The 19,521-nt window shown below is 38.6% G+C and overlaps 1 protein-coding gene across 1 annotated transcript in view; it reads right to left on the reverse strand.

Annotated features, from left to right (window-relative positions):
• Window positions 1-206: 206 nt before the first annotated feature.
• The window catches only part of lcor (ligand dependent nuclear receptor corepressor), a 123,338-nt gene continuing 104,023 nt past the window's right edge, over window positions 207-19,521 (reverse strand). Inside the window, exons 6-7 of the mRNA XM_074686017.1 lie at window positions 14,203-14,287; window positions 207-5,449 (exon numbers count right to left, since the gene is read on the reverse strand). Coding sequence (XP_074542118.1) covers window positions 4,312-5,449; window positions 14,203-14,287 — 1,223 coding nt within the window. The 3' untranslated portion in view covers window positions 207-4,311. The remainder of the gene's footprint in view (window positions 5,450-14,202; window positions 14,288-19,521) is intronic.

Here is a 19,521-nt window from a genome sequence, read left to right on the forward strand (position 1 = left end):
AAGATTTTTTTATAAGACAGCAGAAAAAAGAAGGTTAACTTGTCCACCTGTCCCCCAATCTCCTCTCTGGGTCTCGGATTCTTCTAAGCGAGAACTAAACAAGGCAAAAACAACAACAAACAAAAACAAATCCCCCTGTCGGGTTTCATCCTGGAGTCATGTCACACCTAAAATCACACAATCAACAGAAAGCAAGAAAGAAACACCAACACCCTCTTCTTTCTCAGACCAGGGCGGGACCATCCTGACTTATCGCCTCCAGGGTGAAACCAGACGAGCGGATCCCAAAATGTTTTGACTTTCAGAGAAAGAAACGAGAGGTTGGTAGCCCTCCCACACCGACCTCTTTCAGTGCTAAGACAGGAATAGCTGTACAATCCCTGCAGGTCTTTCTTTTCCTCAATCTGTTGCTCATGTGTACTTCTAGAAGGTTTTTGTTGTTGCGCAAAAATACCTGAAAGGAGGTAGGGTTGCAAATATTGGTCAGTCAGACACTTGAAGCGTCCCCTCCCCCGCCCTTCAAAAGAGGGAGGCGAAACAAAGAAAGTAAAACGAACAGATAATAAAAGATACAGCGGAGCATACTACATTTCCCAGAGTATCAGTTATCCCTTCGCCAGGCTCCCAGGTAAGGTCTACGTCAACGTATGAGGCACGGAAAGGAGTCATTATTCTGAGATTGAGGTATAGCACTTAGTCTCGGCTGACCAAGCTGACATATAGTTTATATACTGTTTATATACGTCTATAAATTACATCTAGTTCAGGTAGTTAAGTTTGCGCCATTTTCCGACTGACTAATATTGCTGCCCATCCCGTTGGCTCGATCCTGAGACATTTACAGTACTGAAGGCTACTGTCGCACGCCGGCGTCGGGAAAACGACCGTTCCCGACACGAGCAGCGTGAAGTCAAAACTCAAAGAATAAAAACAACAGTCTGTCGTAAAGAAACCGACAGCGCCATCTTTTTGCAGATCACTGTCCCGTTTTTTGAGAGGTTGAGATATCGGTTCACTACATTCATGGTGTATCTGTTAATATATTTATATAAATAGATATTTACTGTTCTCTAGAGGATTTCCTATAGGATGAGGTTTCTTTAAAACAGCAGTGAGACTCAGTTGCAAGAAGGAGGACTTTTTTGGACAGGGGGAGCCGTTAACCACATGACAATCAAACAACCCAAGGAAAATCAAATGGAGCAAATAAATAGATTCAAATGGCATGCACCTCAGTAGATATGACTCGGCTGAAATGGGACATTTACAGCTCTACGATTTTTTTTAAAGAGTGAGAAAGGGGGAATAAATTTGGACGGTTTGGCCCCGAGGAATCGCCCCTCGCAGGGGAATTCAATCTAAGTGCTGCTGGAGTTCATGCAAACCCAAGGTAAGTGCCAATTCTCCTACTTCTACACATAATTTAAAGTTTCAACAGCACAGATCCATGCTTTACATGCTTTACGTGAAACAGGCGAGCACAGTGCCGTGACTTTTCAAAGGGACGGGGACACGTCGTCAAAACGTCAAGGTTTGTCCAATTTCAGAAGAAGTGCTTTACGATCAACACGGCGATCCTGTTTTCACTATCAGATCAGTGCATTGTCCTACGCTGGGTCCACCTTTTAGACACTTCAAATGCTCTGCATTGTCAAAGTGTTGGACGCATTTCATGCATAACGACCTCCAGGGGCTCTGATGGTCCAGAGGTCTTTTCTAGAGCTTTTAATTGGACATGCATACCTGCCAATCAAGCCAAGGGAGCAGGTAAGGGTTGGGCTATCCTTCACCCGAACCCTAACCCACGGCTTCAGGTGGAAGAGGGGAACTCAAGATTGTATGCCACAGGTAGTTCAAAGGTCTAATTATAATTAGATTTTGATTAATTCATGACTTTGTATGAATTTGAGCAGCTCAGGCTCAGGACGAATTCAATAATCTCAACATAAAAAGTTCAAAACCAGCCAAAAAAGTGGTGCATGCCATTTTCCAGAAATAACTAAAGGACATAATTAAAATCAAATAAATAAAACATTTCAAAAAGGAGTGAATCATCATCGTTTCATCTGAACAGAGGTACATTTCTCATGTTAAAAATCTCACAGACTGGGTGAGCACCAGGCAGTGTCAGGAGCAAAGAGCAACATTTACAACTCAGCAAAGAAAATAAAGAAAAGAAAAAAAAAGAACAACATGACAACCAATTTGATTCTGATGGAAAATACCAGAAGAGTGTTTTTTTTTCTTTCCACATGTCCTCTGAGGGATCGTCTTTCCTCTGACAGGTAACGATCGAGGGAGAACAACCAGACAACACTACACAAAACTTGTTCAAGATGTCAACCTTTTTTTTTTTTCTTTTTAAAAACGCATTAAGGAGGTAATCGAGAAGGAAAAAAAGTGTAGTTTGGGTCCAAGCTGCAGCTTTCTGAAAGTCTTCACACACTAAAGCTTTTTCCTCCATCTCTCCGCCCTCCTCCGTATCCCCCAGAGAAAAGCTACACTACATGCATAACCTCAAACAGCTGTCTTTCGCTTGTTTTTCTCATATTTTTGAAAGTGCTATTTTAGAAGTTTAGCGCCACAAGTCGTCGTTTTCTGTTCTTTTTCATGATTCATCAGCAGATCGATCTGCTCACGCGGCCCCCCGCGCAGACGGAGCGTCGGCAGGGCTCGTGTCTCGTCCTCTGATCTGTCTTCTATAGGTCCAACAGAAAATGACCATATTTGAAACCCACGTCATCTGTCTCAGTTACCCTGAGTTAAAAATGAGAAAGAAATCATCCAGAATCAAAGATTGGCTTTTACATCATCTGTTACAATAATTTATTATATATTAAATCTGCTTTTCCCTCGCCTTTAGCAACTACCCCCTCCCACTGCATATGGCCCACCCACCCACACACCCTCCCTCAATGAACCCTTTATAAATGCACATTGTTGTAGTAAACTGCCTTTAAAACTGCCTGACGTGTGAGGGAAAAGTGTTTCTTTAAAGTATCCAGCTAAGCCGCTTCAGCTTAGTTTGATTAGAAAAGGAAAACAATACGAAAAATGTCGCTTTAGCTAAAGCTAGCTAGAACTCTTTAGCTAAGGCTAGCTTAAGCTGAGGAGCTAGATGATCGACTGGATAGCAGCAGAGTTTCACAATCTGATCCTAGACGGCGTTCATCGACTAAAGATTGCCATGAGGAGGTGAGTTCACGTCGGTCACCATGTGGAGCGCAACCTGAAGGTGGCGGTAGCATTCCAGGATCAGCTGTGAGTGAGTGACGGAGGTCCATGAGGTAGCATTTCACCCTAAAGCTGATCCGTAGTCAGATGACCCCTCAGCTTGTCCCTTGGAAAAAAAGAGGAGCTCTCTCGGATCTGAGTATGGATCAGCGTACGCAGGCGACGTGCATCCCCTGACCCATTGCGAGGTTGCGACTGGGCTTTAGAGACAGACCATAATAAGTGCATGATGCGAGGGCAACAATGCCGAGGTAACCTGGTCTGTAAGCGCCAGACCCAGAGTGTAGTGCAAAAGAAAGCAAAACAAATCAAATCAAAAGATAGAGGAGAAGATGTTGATTATAGAAGTCAGTAGTGTCCACGAAACTCACAAACATGCATCCCTGAATGACTTTTGTGTCTTTCTCATTCAAAAAGGACGGGTCAATGTTGTTTCGTCCGCACAGAGATAAGCTGAATATCTTAAGGAGGGAAAAAAGTTTGCAGTTAAAGCGTCATGGCTACCTGGCGATAACAGAGCGGGTTTTGATTCAGAACCCTGGTGAGGAATATCAATGGTATGATTCAACCGTTCAAATGTAAGAGACATTTCACTTACCAATTTTCAGTTAGTACTCCGTAGGATAGGGGGCAGCGGTAAAGGGACAAATTTGTCAGTTTGTTTCGAGGAATTAATTTTAAACCTTCCCCTCATTTTCCCCCAAATTGGAATGGTCCAAAGCACGTACTGCGTTTATAAGCAGCAGTGTTTCAAGTTCGGGAAAAGAGGGGGATTGGGTTTTTGGGCAGGGGATTATCAGCATGCTAATTTCATCAGTTGTCATTTACCAATGTCTTTTTCTGCGTTTGTTAAGCCCCTGGGCACAAAGGCTAAACAAACGCTAATAGTGTCGCCTAAGCAACGCTTGTTAAAACCATCCGATTAGTTATCTCCAGTTTGTTTTTAAGAATCCTCCTCATATTATCCCTGCGTTTGTGCTCACCCAGATACTGCAAAGGAAATTGGCACAAATAAAGCCCCATCCGTTTTTCAAATTACTTAAGTCATTAGACTGAGGTTTACATGTGTGAGTTGTTTTAGTCGATTGGTTTAAAATTGTCTTCGATCTCTTCCTTTATATTGTCCTTGAGCTCAGCAGCTGCCAGCGGCTGGCCGTCGTCTTGCGGGGTGACGGTGGGTGTATTCTCTGACTCGGCAGGGTAATCCTGGGCTGTCGCCTCCATCTTCATCATCAGCTTGAGCTTCTTCTTTGGGGGATTCTTCAGGGTTCCCATGCGCTCCTTCACCTTGTACTCCAGGGTGCTGTGCGGGATCCCGTACATGTTCTGAGCCTTGGACACACTCATCTTCCCGCTCATCACGACGGCAATGGCCTCCTCCAGGATCTCGCTGTTGTACTGGCGATAGCGGCCTCTTTTCTTCCTCGGTTGCTTGGAGTTTGGGTCGCCTTCCACATCAGAGGTTGAGTACGCTGGCCCGGAACCAGAGTGGTCCAAATCGGAGCTCCAGTAGTCAGCCGCCCCGTCCAACAGGCTTCCGAGACTTCCCCCACGGCGGTTTTGCTTGGGCAGGATGGCTCGCAGCTTCCGGCTCAGAGTATTCTCCCCGTGGCAGCCACCTCCCACCCCCATGGCGCCGTAGCCGTACAGCTCAGAAGCATGGGAGTCCCAGGAGAGATCCATGCCCCGAACCTGGGGGATTTTAAGGTCGACAGGAGGCGAGTGGCCCTGGTCCCTCTTCCCCTCGTTGTGATGGTGTTGGGCCTTGGAGACCTGATTGTGGTGATGATGGAGGGAACTCTTGTAAGAGAAGGCTCCGTGGTGGTGATTCTCCAGGAATGTTGGCAGGTCTTTGAGGTCACTGAGTGCCCCGCTCAGAGCGCCGCTGGCCTGCTTTAGTTTCAGCAGGCTCTCCAGATGGGCCTTGCTCCCCCAGAATGAGGACGAACCCTTCTGGCCGAGCAAGGAGTGGGACTGAGCGTGATTGAGCAAGCCGGCTGACTCTAGATTAGCCAGGGAGAGAGCAGCGGGCTGGCTCAAGAGGCGGTGCTTCTGGCTGAGGAGCTCTTCCTTGATGCGCAGAGAGCGGGCCATGGGGGGCTTGAAGGAGTTGGAGTTGACGTAATTCTCCCTCAGTCCGTCCTGCAAGCTCCTCTGCAGCAGGCCGTCCTCCTCATCCACCTCAGAGAGGGTGTGTTCGACTCTGTAGGAACGCCTGGAGGGAGAAAACACGGAAAAATTTTAGTATCAGCATCAGGAATGTTCCATGACTGATCTGAGATGGTCCCAAAAAGACCCCAAAAGTGCATCTGGGTCCAAAATACTTGTTGTGATGCCTCTTTACTTCACCTGTGCTTGGTAAATAACACCTGCTAGGAGACGCAGTGTCATGACATCAAAAAAGCGCGGCATGTGGCACCGTTTTGACTTTTAATCAAGCTTGACATTTTTAACTTTAAATGCTGATTTGAGATTGGTAAATGTCAGGCTCAGACAGTCCTGGGGGTCCCCTTTGGAGGCACTTGATGCCTCAGTCTCACTGAAGAGATGGATGGATTTAACCCTGGTGGTGGTAGTGCGTTAAAATCATCATTGTTGTTGTGGTGCTCCCAAATTTTGGGGCTGATGCTCCTAACTTTTTGGACTTTCAAACCACAACCACCCCAGCTCCTCTTTCTCTGCTCTGTCTGATTTCACCAATGCCAAATATATGTGACTCCTTCGCAGTGGCTCCTTGTAGCTTTAAAGAAAATATAGAATTAAGAATTGTTATTTTTCTTACAGAGGGTATTGATGATTAAAGACATTGACATGAAATTAAATCATGCTTTAACAATGTATTGAACAAAATATACATCATTTCTTGCAATAAAGTCTGCCACCGCTCTACTTCACCCCCTACAACAGTGGTTCTCAAACTTTTATCAGTGATGTGTCCCCTGTGAATTGTTTTTTCTTCGGCCTAGTACCCCCTTAAGAAACTCAAAGCAGTTTGGTTGAAAAAAAAAGAGGTAAAAGAACGCAGTAATATTAGCATCTTTTTGATATAATATTCAGTTTAAGAACAACAACGTGTATTGGAGTCAAACACTGATTGAATAAATGGAATTAAATGATTTTTGCTTGGTTGCTATTTTTGAATATACATTTTTGAATCTCGTAAAACCCCCAGAGTGCCCTCTTGTACCCCTGTTTTAGAAACACTGTCCTACAAAATCAACAGCCCACCAACTTTCCATGCACCTGTGGCTAACCTCAAGTTTAACACCCCTGGTAAGATAACTTTGAATCAGGTATCAAAGTAAAGATTTTAATTGAGTGTATATGCATTCATGTGGCAAGACATTAGTAAACAATGAAAAAATGAGTTGAGCAACATCATCATTATGTTATCTAATTTAAGTATTCTTTCAGAAATTTTTAAAATTTTCAAATTTTTGAAATTTCAAAATTGTTAGAAATTTTTCAACTTTTAAAATAAAAAAAATATTTAAAAAAATTATATATTTAAAAAAATGTTTTTTTTTCAAGTGTATTTGATTTCATTATTTTTTTGTTTGTTTTTGCAAATTTTTAAACATTTAAATGTTTCAAAACTTTTGCTTTTTTAATTGTGAGAATTTTGTAATTTTTGCCAATTTTTGAAATGTTAAAGGAATATTTAAAAAATATTAATTAAAAAAAAAGATTTGTTTTGCAAATTTATCTGATTTCATTTTTTTTGAAAATTTCTAAAAATTGAATTGTTTCAAAACTTGAGCATTCTTTTAATTGTGAGAATTTTGTAATTTTTGCCCATTTTTGAAATGTTAAAGGAATATTTAAAAAAAATATATATTTAAAAAAAATGTTTGTTTGCAAATTTATCTGATTTCATTATTTTTTTTTAAATTTTTTTAAATTGAATTGTTTCAAAACTTGAGCATTCTTTTAATTGTGAGAATTTTGTTATATTTGCACATTTTTTAAATTAAATACATTTTTCAAAATTGTGTAAATTTATTAAAAATCTAAAAAGTCAGACATCACATCCATTTGTTATTTCATTAATCCCCAAAAACGTCTTGTTTAGATAATTATTCACTACATTTTTTTGATACAGAATTTTAAACACTTTTTAGTCTGTATTTTGCAGATAAAGCAGATTTTGTGGCTCCTAGGTAAGTCAAATAAAGTGGCTCCTTCGAAAGTGAAAGCTGCAGACCCCTGCTCTGAATCATTGCTGTAGACGCCCTGCTGCCGTGGACCTGCCAGACTCCAGCTGCTACAACTATTAACAGGTTTGGTCCATCTCTTCCTCTCTCTCCATCTATCCCTCCCTCAAACACCAACACGGTCTCAGCAGATGTCTGTCTAACATGAGACTGGTTCTGCTTGAGGTTATGATTAATATCTGTAGAAACCGTCTCTGCTTTGTAAACATGCACTCATAAGCAAAGTGCCTTGAACTGCAACAGCAAGTAATCCTATTGCTAAGTAACTATAGCAACAGTGGAAAAGGTTTTTTCTAAATGCACGGCCCCCTCAGGCTCATAAGAACAGGAAATAGCTTGTCAAGTCAGCGGATGGCATTGAGGAGAGGAAACTTGAGGCGAACGCCGTCTCTCGCCGGTGGAAGGCGTGTGCTGGGGAGCTACAGTGCGACTGGCTGTGCGATGTGGGGAGTCCTCAGCGGGAGCTTAAAGACAGATTACCACAGTGGGCGGTCTGGGCTGGTTGAAAACAATACAGGGTTAATGAGCAGCTTTGGAGTCTGCACTAATAGAGCGTTCTGTTACAGTAAGCAGCCAGTCATCAGGGAGGCTGTGCCAGACTGTGACGGTGGATGTGAGGATCCAGAAACCAGCGTTGGAGGAGGAAATAAATTCAGCATGGCATCCCTGGTGAGACGGGGAGATGGATCGTCTCAGCACAGTGGTTCATGGTCTGTGTTGTGCTTGATGGAAACAGATCAGGTGTGGCTAAAAAAAAGGATCACTGTATTTTAGCTTCGGGGGACTCCCCTCCAAAAAAAAAACGTGTCCATATCAGCTCAAAATATCGTCCAACAGATTGACCCAACAGAAGTTGACTTAAACGCTTGGAGTAGAAACAGATTCATACAGATTCTGATAAATGATGAAAAAAACTTCTCAAGTAAATGAAAGAAACACTAATAATTTTCTGTCCTGTAGAAGCAGAAATCTAAAAAAGTGTTTGTTTAATTTTTTAGCCCAGGGGTCTTCAACCTGCGGCCCTGGAGCCTCATGGGGCTCTTTGACTCCTTTGCAGTGGCTCCTTGTACCTTTTAGAAATATTATTAAATAAAGAATTGTTATTTTTCTTACAGAGGGTATTGATGATAAAAGACACTGACTCTTAATAAAATAATGTGTTAATATTTTGTTGAATTAAATCTTAATCACCTCTTGCAATAAAGCTTTCATTTTTTTAAACTTTTTGCAAAATTTGTGTCATCTTTTTTTCAAATTTAGTAAAATAAAAATATTTTTTACAAGACTTTGCAAATTTTGGAAATTTATACAAATTTCATTGTTTTTAATTACTGCAAATTTTGAAAATGATTTGAAGTTCCTTTTTTAAAAAATGCAATTTTTCTGAATTTTTTACTTCTTTTAAAAAAATTTTTTTGAAACTTTTATTTTTATATTTCCTTTATATTTTTGCAAATTTCTGATTTGGGGAAAACATTTGAAATTTCAATTTTTTCTAATTTTTTGCAAATTTTGGCACATTTCTTCAAATTTAATTTTTTGAAAAATGTTCAAATTTTTGAAATTTCAATAATTTAGAAAAACATAGCATTGTATTGAAATTTCAATAATTTTGCAAATTTATGACATTACACATTTTTTTTATTTTTTTGTAAAATATTTGCTGATTTATAAAAAAAAACAAAAAACTAAAACATCACATGTACAATTTTATAAACCCACACAGACTTGTCGTTTGGATAACGATTCACTAGATTTTACTGTTTATAATTTTATACTTTTTTTTATTTACTGTTTTTATTGTGAAGATAAAGTAGATTTTTAGGCCCCTGAATGACTTTAATCAAGGTGAGCTGAGGGAAAATGGCTCCTTTGAAAGTAAAGTTTGCAGACCCCTGTTTTTAGCCCAAATTGTCTTATCAGACTAAATATGAGCAACATTTACATGTCAAGTCCAGAAAAATGAACATTTTTGAAAGACCTCTCAAAATTTGTCAAGTTTTTCTTTATAAGATAACCGAAACAAGTCAGTTTTTCTTACCACACCTGCAGATTTTTTCTCCTTCTCCCAGAAATTCAGGTCTTATTTTTGTCTTTTGGGAGGACATTTCATGCTCAGCACTTTTGTAACGATACCAACCGGTTATGACGTTTCATGTTGTTACAAACTCTGCTCTAACCTGGTGTAATGAGACAGTTTTACTGAAAATAACCCAAACACTTGATCAGATTTCAGTTTTTGCCGTGTGAGGTCATAAACAAGCTTGGACTCGTGGATCAGCTCTGCTGGGAGAGATGGATCCTCATCCTCCACCTCCTCCCGTTGTTAATATTTCATGACCTGATCATAAGAAAGTCTCCGTAGAGCTGAGGGGGCCTCGGGGCCTTTGGGGCCCAGGAACCCCAAGGCAAGAGACACAGTCTCGTCCTGAGGGGGTTCAGGCGCTGTGTCTAATTTTCCCTTTGACCCATTGTTGAAAAGACTTCACTATGCTGGTTTCGTCTGCCGGGTGCTCATGGGAAGCGTGTCAGCAGGTGATATCTCTCCGTGTTGGAGTGTGGTTGAGTTAAGCAGAATGTGACTTTATTTTCAGTTATGTTTTGGGGATTGTACCTTTACTGATGGGGTAGCTTGAGAAAGATGCTGAAACCACTAGACCAGGTGTCCTCAACCTGTAGCTCTGCGCCTCATGTGGCTCTTTGGCTCCTTATAGCTTTGAAAAAAATATTATTGAGTATGCATCATCTCTTGTTTGAGATTTTTACAGTTTTTTAAATTTAAATTACAGATAATTTTGAATTTCCTTTTTTTCAGATTTAGAAAAAAATGTTTTTTAATTTTGCAAATCATTCAAATTACATCTTAAAAAACATTTACAATTTTTTGAAATTTTTTAACATTTTTTTCACATTTTTGCAAATCATTCAAAATGACATTTTTTTTGCAATTTATGAATTTTGCCAAATTTTGAAAAATGTAGAAACTTCCTGAAATTTCATAAATTTAGCAAATTTTGTTAAATTTATCACATTACAATTTCTTTTAATTCCTTTTTTTTTCTTTTTTTTTTGTAAATTATTAAAATAAAAAAAGACTGTATTTATTTATTTATTTACCATTTATAAACTTTTTGTCTTTATTATGAAGGTATAAAAATTATTTTAATTCAAGTGAGCTGAGGCAAAATTTAGCTCTTATGAAAGTGAAGGTTGCAGACCTCTGATTTAGACAAAACAGCACCCCCCACTTATTCACTTCAATTCGTCAGTAAAAGTTATACAAAACTAATTCCTATTTCCATACCACAGAACCAAAACAATGAACTTATTATTCCCAGAATGGTCTGTTTGATTGTTTTTTAGCACGGCATCCTTTTCTGGAAAGTTACAAATCATTTAAACCAGGTTTAATAGAGTTTTGTCCAAGTGGCTTTGAGATATCGATAACCACATGATGGATGTTCAGGAAACGCAACCTTGACATGTGCAGACTGAAATCTGATCAGTTCGAAGTTGACATTTGTAAACCTTTGGGCGTTGCTGATTAACTCTCACTCCAGATAAAAGCTTGTGTGTTTGACACTCGAGTCCCCTCTCCGGGAACCCAGGCATCTTCTGACCAGGTTTTCAAAAGGAATCCAAAGTGACACCACCATGGTTGATGTGAAGTCACAGGAGAGACTCAAACTCACCGGACACTTTATTAGGTTCCCCATTCAACGGCTTGTTAAAACAAACATCCAATCAGCCAATCACAGGGCAGAAACTTGCTGCATTTGAAACCGGACACCTCAGGACAGGGGTCCATCTTGGTTTGAGCTTGGTACTCTGTAAATCCAGCAACTCAAAGAAAACGCTAACTGAAATGTATCAAACGTTTCTTTGAATATTTTTGAAGCCCCCTGATATCACCTCGGATCAATACCGTGATTAATTGAACATGATTTAATTCATGAACCTTTGAAAATCTATCTTTGACCTACAGATCAAAAGCGATCCAGAAGAAAAGCTGCGTCGATCGTACCCCTCTCAGTGGACGAGCCCAGGATGATAGGAACTGATTCAAACATGACTTCAAGGCAGAGAACAGGTTCATCAATAAATAAACAGACTGCTACGCTGAGGATTATCAATATCGGCACTAACTCGGGAGGAGAAGTGTGAGTAGTTAAAGCCTCCGTGACGTGTTTGACACTCAGAGCCGTTGAACCCTCACTTTGGGGTTGGGGGGTCGGATGTAGGAGGGGTCTTAACCAGGAATACCTGGGATGGGATGTTGATCTGATATGAAAGGTGGGAGGCGTTGGCAGGACGCGGTTGGGAATGACTACGGAGGGGATCGAAACGTGCGCTCTCAAAATGCAGGAGACCAAGCGGGGGCACGGCCCCGACAAGACCCGCAAAGTCGATTCTTGGAAAGTCAATGCAACGAGCAGCAATGAGCTGTTTCCAAGCCTTTCTGCAACCAGGGATGAGGATATTATTAGAGACGTAATCAAACATTAACGCTGTGATACTCATCGTTTGTCTTCACGTTGAGGTCTTGTAACACTTTCCCTTTCTGTTCTGCAGAAGCTAGGCTCTGAATTAGACACATATTGCTTTAGCAGTAATACATGAGCAGAGTTCAACACAACGGTTACAAATAGTCCTCGTGTTGGGTGGTTTAACCGGCCCTGTGGTGCTGCTTCAGAGCGATGGATTCGCTCCTTTGCTCGTCTTCACTTCATGAATCTTTGATGAAAATGTTTCTGCTGCTTGTGCACAGTTTTCCCCCGTTTACCACGTTTGATTGAGAGTCTTTTGTTAGCTGCTCTGTGGTTGGGCTGAAATTCGTTGGGTGTGCTGTGATGAATTATTGTGCCATAGGAAAAGTGACGTTAAAGAGATGTTGCCAAGGCAACATTAGCATGTATTCTCAGACCCTTTAAGGTTTTTTTATCCTCCACCTGTAAAGAATGACCTTTGCTGATGCTCTCCCTGCACTGGCCTTGGCATTCTTCCCTTTGACCCATTGTTGAAAAGACTTCACCATGCTGGTTTCGTCTGCCGGGTGCTCATGGGAAGCGTGTCAGTAGGTGATATCTCTCCGTGTTGGAGTGTGGTTGAGTTTAGCAGAATGTGACTTTATTTTCAGTAATGTTTTAAGGATTGTGCCTTTATTGATGGGTTAGCTTGAGAAAGATGCTGAAACTGCTAAAACCAGGTGTCCTCAACCTGTAGCTCTGGGTCTCATGTGGCTCTTTGGCTCTTTATAGCTTTGAAAAAATATTATTAAATATGCATCATCTCTTGTTTGAGATTTTTGCAGTTTTATTTTTTTTTTTTTAAATTTACAGATAATTTAGAATTCTTCTTTTTTTTTTCAATATTAAGAAAAAATGCATTTTTCAAGATTTTGCAATGTTTTAATAATTTTTGCAAATTATTCAAATTAAGTTTTTAAAAACATTTACAATTTTTTGACATTTTTACAATTTTTGAAATTATTTAAAATGTTTTTTTTTTTTTTTTGCAATTTATGAATTTTTGGCAATTTTTGAAAAATGAAGAAACTTATTGTTATATAACCTTAACAAATTTATTTAGTTTATGACATCACAATTTTTTATTTTTTTTTAAAAATATTTGTCAATGTATTAAAATAAAAAAAGACATCACATGTAAAATTTCATAAACACAAACTATTTGTTCAGACAAATATCCACTAGATTTTTACTATCTTTAGAATTTTACACTTTTTTTTACTGTTTTTATTGTGAAGATAAAGTAGATTTTGTGGCTCCTGAATGACTTTAATCAAGGTGAGCTGAGGTAAAGTTTGAAAGTTAAGTTTGCAGACCCCTGTTTTAGCCAAAACTGTCTTATCAGACTAAATATGAGCAACATTCATATGACAAGTCCAGAAAAATGAAAGATTTTGAAAGACCTCTTGAAACATCTCGAAATTCGTAAAGTTTTTCTTAATAGGATACCCAAAACCAGTCAGTTTTTCTTACCACATCTGCAGATTTTTTCACTTTCTCCCAGAAATTGAGGTCTGATTTTTGTCCTTCTGGTGGACATTTCAGGCTCAGCGCTTTTGTTCCCATACCAACAGGTTATTACATTTCATGTTGTTACAAATCTTCGACTCATTATAGCTTTGAAAATGTTTGAGTATGCATCATCTCTTGTTTGAGATTTTTGCAGTTTTTTATTTTTACTTTCTTAATTTACAGATAATTTTTAATTTCTATTTTTTTGTTCATATTAAGAAAAAATGCGTTTTCTGAAGATTTTGCTTTTTATAATTTTGCAAATTATTCAAATTACGTTTTTTAAAACATTTGCAATTTTTTGACATTTTTACCATTTTTTGTTTTTTTTGCAAATTATTTAAAATAAAATTCTATTTTTTTGCAATTTATTTATTATATATATAAATATTTATTATTTTTTTTCCTATTGCACATAAATGCATCACAGCACACCCAACTAATTTCAGCTCAACCACAGAGCAGCTAACAAAAGATGACCTTTGCTGATGCTCTCCCTGCACTGGCTTAGGTGTTCCCTGTGTGCTCACTGACGGGCAGGGAGCTCCAAACCACCAGATTTACATGAAACATCCTGAAACATGGGCCTGGTGGAGCTTTCTGGAGCGCTGCAGAAACACAATAGCAGCGACTGTTTTAACCCCCGCTGTTGTTTCAGTCACATGACCGCGCCGCTCTGCTAACAGAGGCCTGCTAAGCTAATCCTGTTGTCTTACCCTTTGACCCCAGGCGCAGGGGGGAAGCCGGTTTTGTGGCTGCCTGCGCTGAGGTTCTTCTTGGTGGAGAGGTCCAGGACGCCGTCTGGAGAACAAAAGGAAGACAGAAGAAAGAAGGTTAAATATATCCAAAAGTAAGAACGTAGGATTGTAGGATTGTGTTTTGGGGATAATGCAAAAACAAACAAATATCCAGTCACACAGGAGAAGAAACTTCATCCATTCATATCTACATTTTCAGCCTCCTGAATCCAAATCATCCAGAATTTTTTTTTGCCAAATAAACCAAGGATTTGAAATATCAATAAAGCCAAGATTCGGAGCGACACTAAAGGATCGTTACATCAGAATAAAAGGAGTCTGAATGGATGAAAGCCATATCAATTTGCATCTTCAAAAAAAAAAAAAAAAGATAAAAACATTTTGTCAAATAAATACAGGAAACAAGATATTCTAAATGCAGCCAAAAAAAAAAACAAATACATTTTTCCTTTATTTTTTGTTAAATGGAAATTAACATGAGTTATCAAATTTATGTTTGTGGATTTGCTTTGTTTGTCCTCTTGCCGGCAGCTTATTTCTAATTTTGTATCATGTGTGTAATTAATTTTTAAGAGGCAGATGTAATAAGATGTTTCCTCTTTCTGCTCCTTTTCATTCATTTGAGATTTTTTCAATTTTTTTAACAGAAATATTTTTTTTTTATGACTGAAAAAAAACCCAGTTTCGAGTCATAGCTCCTAAATTTCAGAGCAGGTCGGCAGGTAACAGAAAAAAAAGGAAAAATAAATTTGTCTGTTTTGTTTTTTTTTATCTTCTTCCCTTTTTTCTGATGTTAATTAATTAATTTATTTTTATTAATTATTTTATTATTTAATTAGTTATTCACACATGTTTATGTTCATCTTTTGTTTATTTGTTTTATTATAGTGGTTCAGTAAATTTTGTAAAGCTCCATAACAAATTCAGCTCAACGTATAAATGACAGCCTGCAGTAAAATAAAAAAACTAATTTCAGTTTCAACAGAAGCAGTCTGAATAAAAACAAGAAAGTGTAAACAACAAAAATAAATGCTTGTGTGTGTGTCCCAACAAATCCCCAGAAACAAATCTAAATAAAATCACTTGCAATTCAAACTTTCTTTAGTTTTATTTTGAAAAGTTTTAAACAAGTGGTTGGATTTTGAACAATGTGTTTGTTTGGTTTAAATAACTTTACTCCTGCTTTAAAACATGTTTTAAATAAGTGTTTTTCACGCTGTAACAGAATCAGTCAGCAGATGCCTCTAACACAGTGTGCGTGTGTGTGTGTGTGTGTGTGTGTGTGTGTCCAGGGAAATTGTTATTTACATTTTTGATTTAATTTACACATAAAATTAATTCTGACTGTTGTGATTTTTTTTCTTCATGACTATAATTATAAATAAATGAATAAATGACGAACAAATAATAATAATGAAAGGCTTTTCCTTAAGGGGTTTTTATGATGTGCGATTAACCTTACAAAGACTTCACTTAAGGAGCATTAAATACCACTCAATCTACCTATTTTTGCCATAAGTGGTTATAATGACCATTTATCTGCAGTCGTGGTTGTTGACAACATATCTTTTGGTTGCCTAGCAACTAACCCCCCAGATCTGTCAGAGTAGGCAGCGCTCTAGTTTGAGTCATTTTTTGTACGGACTGAAAATTTGCGAGATATTTTAAATAAAATGTCTGTAAAGGTTGGAGCGAGAAGGTGACGAGTGTTTCAAGCTTCAGACGACGGTGAGTCGATGCCGACGTGATGTCAGAGACGAACGTGGGATTAAACGTGCTGAAAAGTAAAGCTGCCGTTATTTTCGTTACTTTAAGAGAAATGCTCACACAGGAGATGATCGGATTACTGAGAAGACTTATTTAGATTTAGGCTGTATTCAGACCAGAAAAGTCCTTTTGGTCCACTTGTTTGGTCCGGACCAAAAGCGGACTTTATTTTTTTCGTTTGGTGCGGTTCGTATTCAGATTGTACTTTTTGCAAGTGGACTATATTCTGTAAACACATCCAGGTGTGTGAGGATCAGTGCTCTCATTGGACAGCACTGACAAAGGGCGGCACACAGAGTACAGACCTGGAAATGGAGGTAAACGTGTGTTTGTGCTCTTATTAGAGCTGCTAAATCATTTTCAGTTTCAAGAGCAGCTCCTTCAAAGCAGCTTAACAACACCGTTTACAATTTAGGAACAGGAAGACCAATGATCGCAGCAAGGAGGCGCTATGCTCTGCGTGTCCTGACCCACAACATGCTAGCAACAGCGTGGCTAAACAGAAGACGGAGGATCAGGTATGAACCAAAGACGGTTAGGTTACGGTGGCTTTATAGGCCCAAAAGGCGCATGTATCCTGTAGTTAGTTCGGATGGACCTTGGTTTGTATTCAGACCTGCACCAGAGAACCACGAACCACACCAGAGTTCGTTTGGAAGCGGACCGAGACCACCTCAAAAAGTGGGTCTGGGTCCGGTTGTTTTGGTCCGCACCAGGGTTCGTTTGTGTCTATTCACACCTGGAGGAAAAGTCCGCACCGGCGTGGGAAACGAACCCTGGTCCGTTTAAAGTGGACCAAACAGTCCAGGTCTGAATACCACCTTAGATTACCTGTTAAGATTACTCAGAGAAGCAGGTGGGATTGTTTTGAATCTAGCAGTCATTTTGACTGCTCGTGGCGGTTCTAGTAAGTTTTCTCTACAAGTCATCTGGACCACTGTTTTTCCAAGAATGGTTGTAACGAAACTGTATTAACAATTCTCTTTAAAAGTTCAGGATATTTCAGGGCAAGCGTGAGAAAGAGGTCTCAGGATGGACCAAACCCCAGGTCAACTGCTTTAGGGAAGCATGTGACCGAACCGCCAGGACAAGCTAGCACCCAAAACTCTTAGCTGTAAGTCCAAACCTGCAGTTTGTTCATGTCTAGGGCTGACAGAGAGCAGAGCTCCCTCCTTATGTAAGCAGTCAGTAGAGGATTTTCTCCTCCGTATGAAACTGACGTCTGTTTTTCCTCCTCTGACCACAGGAGGCTGAACAGGTGGACACCGTGTGACACTTCAGCAATGAAGTCTGCTGGCATCACGCTGTGTGTGAAGTCTCAGTTTATTTGTGAGTACATCTGTCAGATCAGCTCACACACACACACACACACACACACACACACACACACACACACACACAGAAACACCACACAGCACTGTGAGACAGTTAAAGCCCAAACTGATGGTTAGGTATGGAAACGGCTTTTCAAAATAAAAGTTTTCACATGTAATCAAGTCTTTTTTTGAAAAGCCTTAAAAATACTGCTGACATAAATTCATGAACAGACTGTGTTTGTGTGTTTCTGTGTGTGTGTGTGTGTGTGTTTTGCTCCTGTAATCCCTGGAGTGCAGCTGACCTCCTGACCCCTCTGACCCACCCAGCCCGACATGGGCGCAGGACTCACTAATCTTTCAGGCTTTTCTTGTTTAATCGCACCAAAAATAAAACAGGAGGTGATATTAAGATGGAAAAAACAGTCTGTGTACGGCTGAAAAGCTGCAGAAAAATCTAGAGTAATTCAGCAGCTTACGCTTAAAAGTGAAGTTTTCAGGTTGGGATTGAATATCAGCTTTGAAACCACACAAACAGTACGTTTAAAATACAAACTCGTCAGTATTTACACCTTACATGCTTATTTTGTTTGTAATAATAACTTTACGTCACAGTTTTATGGTGATACAACAGTTTAATTTTTCAGTAAACACACAGATTAATGCAGATTGGAGCCTTTAATGCTGATCAGACCCTGACCTGCATGGTACAGAGTTCAGTCACTTCCTGTTTATCAGTTATTGTGATCACCGTAATGTGTAAACAGACAAACACAAACAGTTTCCACTGAGCAGCCTCAGTAAATAGAGTCTGTTTGGGCTCCGTATGAATGCTGCCAGAAACTAACTTCTGGTTTAACCCAGCTGTGCTGCATGCCTCAATCTGATTGGTTCACGCTCTCTGATGCCAGCAGAGGCAGATTCATCCAGGAAACACAGCAACACGTGACCATTGGTGACTTATTTTAAACTTATCGGCTAAATTAAGAGTCTTTTATGTTTGTTTTTGTCAGTTTTTAGATGAGTGTATCAGTAGTGTCTTGGACATATAGGTCAGCCTCTCAAGACTTTTGATGACCCAAACTTTCAAGATTTAAGACTTTTCCTGTGACTCTGTATGAAACCCCCCAAAAATTCATGATTAATTAAAAAAATACAACATTAAAAAAAAGAAAAAAGAAAAATTAAATTAAAATTAAATTCAGCCATTAAATTGTGAAAAATGGCACTACTCTTTAATATCAAATTATTATAATTTAATAATTCATAACCATTTTATTTTTTAAAAAACCTAAAAAATACTTTTTATTTATTTTCCAAGCAGAGGTCCCACCCTCTAGCTTTGATTGACAGGCCGAGCCATTCTGATGAAAAATAATAATAATAATCATAATAATAAACTTTATTTATATAGCACTTTTAAAAACATTTGTTTACAAAGTGCTTTGCCACCGACAGCAGCATTAAAAAAAAGAAAGTTAAATAAAATCAAAGAACAATTAAAGACAAACACAAAGGCAGAATGACATAAAGAGTCACAAAATGACGTGAAATAAAAAGGCCATTGTGGAAAAGAATTAATTGAATTGAAAAATGAATAAAAAGTCATTATTTTATTTATATATATATATATATATATATATATATATATATATATATATATATATATATATATATATATATATATATACATATATATATATATATACATATATATATATATATATATATATATATATTTATATATATATATATATATATATATATATATTTAACTTTTTTTAAAGTATGGAATTGTTAAAATAATCACTATGAAATATTTAATTACAATAATTCAATATCAAATAATAATAAAACACAATTTATAATAACTTTGCCTTATTTTGAGGCGCCGCCCTGTTGGCTATGGCTGCCTTTTGCAGCAGCTCTCTCTTCTTTCGCTGTGTAATTTTTTTGTCTCTTTTTCATCATCTTTGTATCTGGAGTGGATCATTACTTTGTATGACTCATTTGTTGGTTGTGGACACCAAACAGTTTTTGTCTTCAGTGATATTTTTACTACTTTTCTCCTGTGTTTGTCTGGAGCTCCTACATGTAACCATGGCTGCATTGTTTACATGTGAAATCAGCTGTTAGGAGCCTGTAGCATGTCAATGCTAACTGGTGCAAGGCCGGATGTTTCCCACAAGGTGAGGAG

The sequence above is a fragment of the Halichoeres trimaculatus genome, unplaced genomic scaffold (genome assembly GCF_033239565.1).
Source record: "Halichoeres trimaculatus isolate MK-OKI-2021-1 unplaced genomic scaffold, fHalTri1.1 fHalTri1_scaffold_2, whole genome shotgun sequence".
Lineage (NCBI taxonomy): Eukaryota > Metazoa > Chordata > Actinopteri > Labriformes > Labridae > Halichoeres > Halichoeres trimaculatus.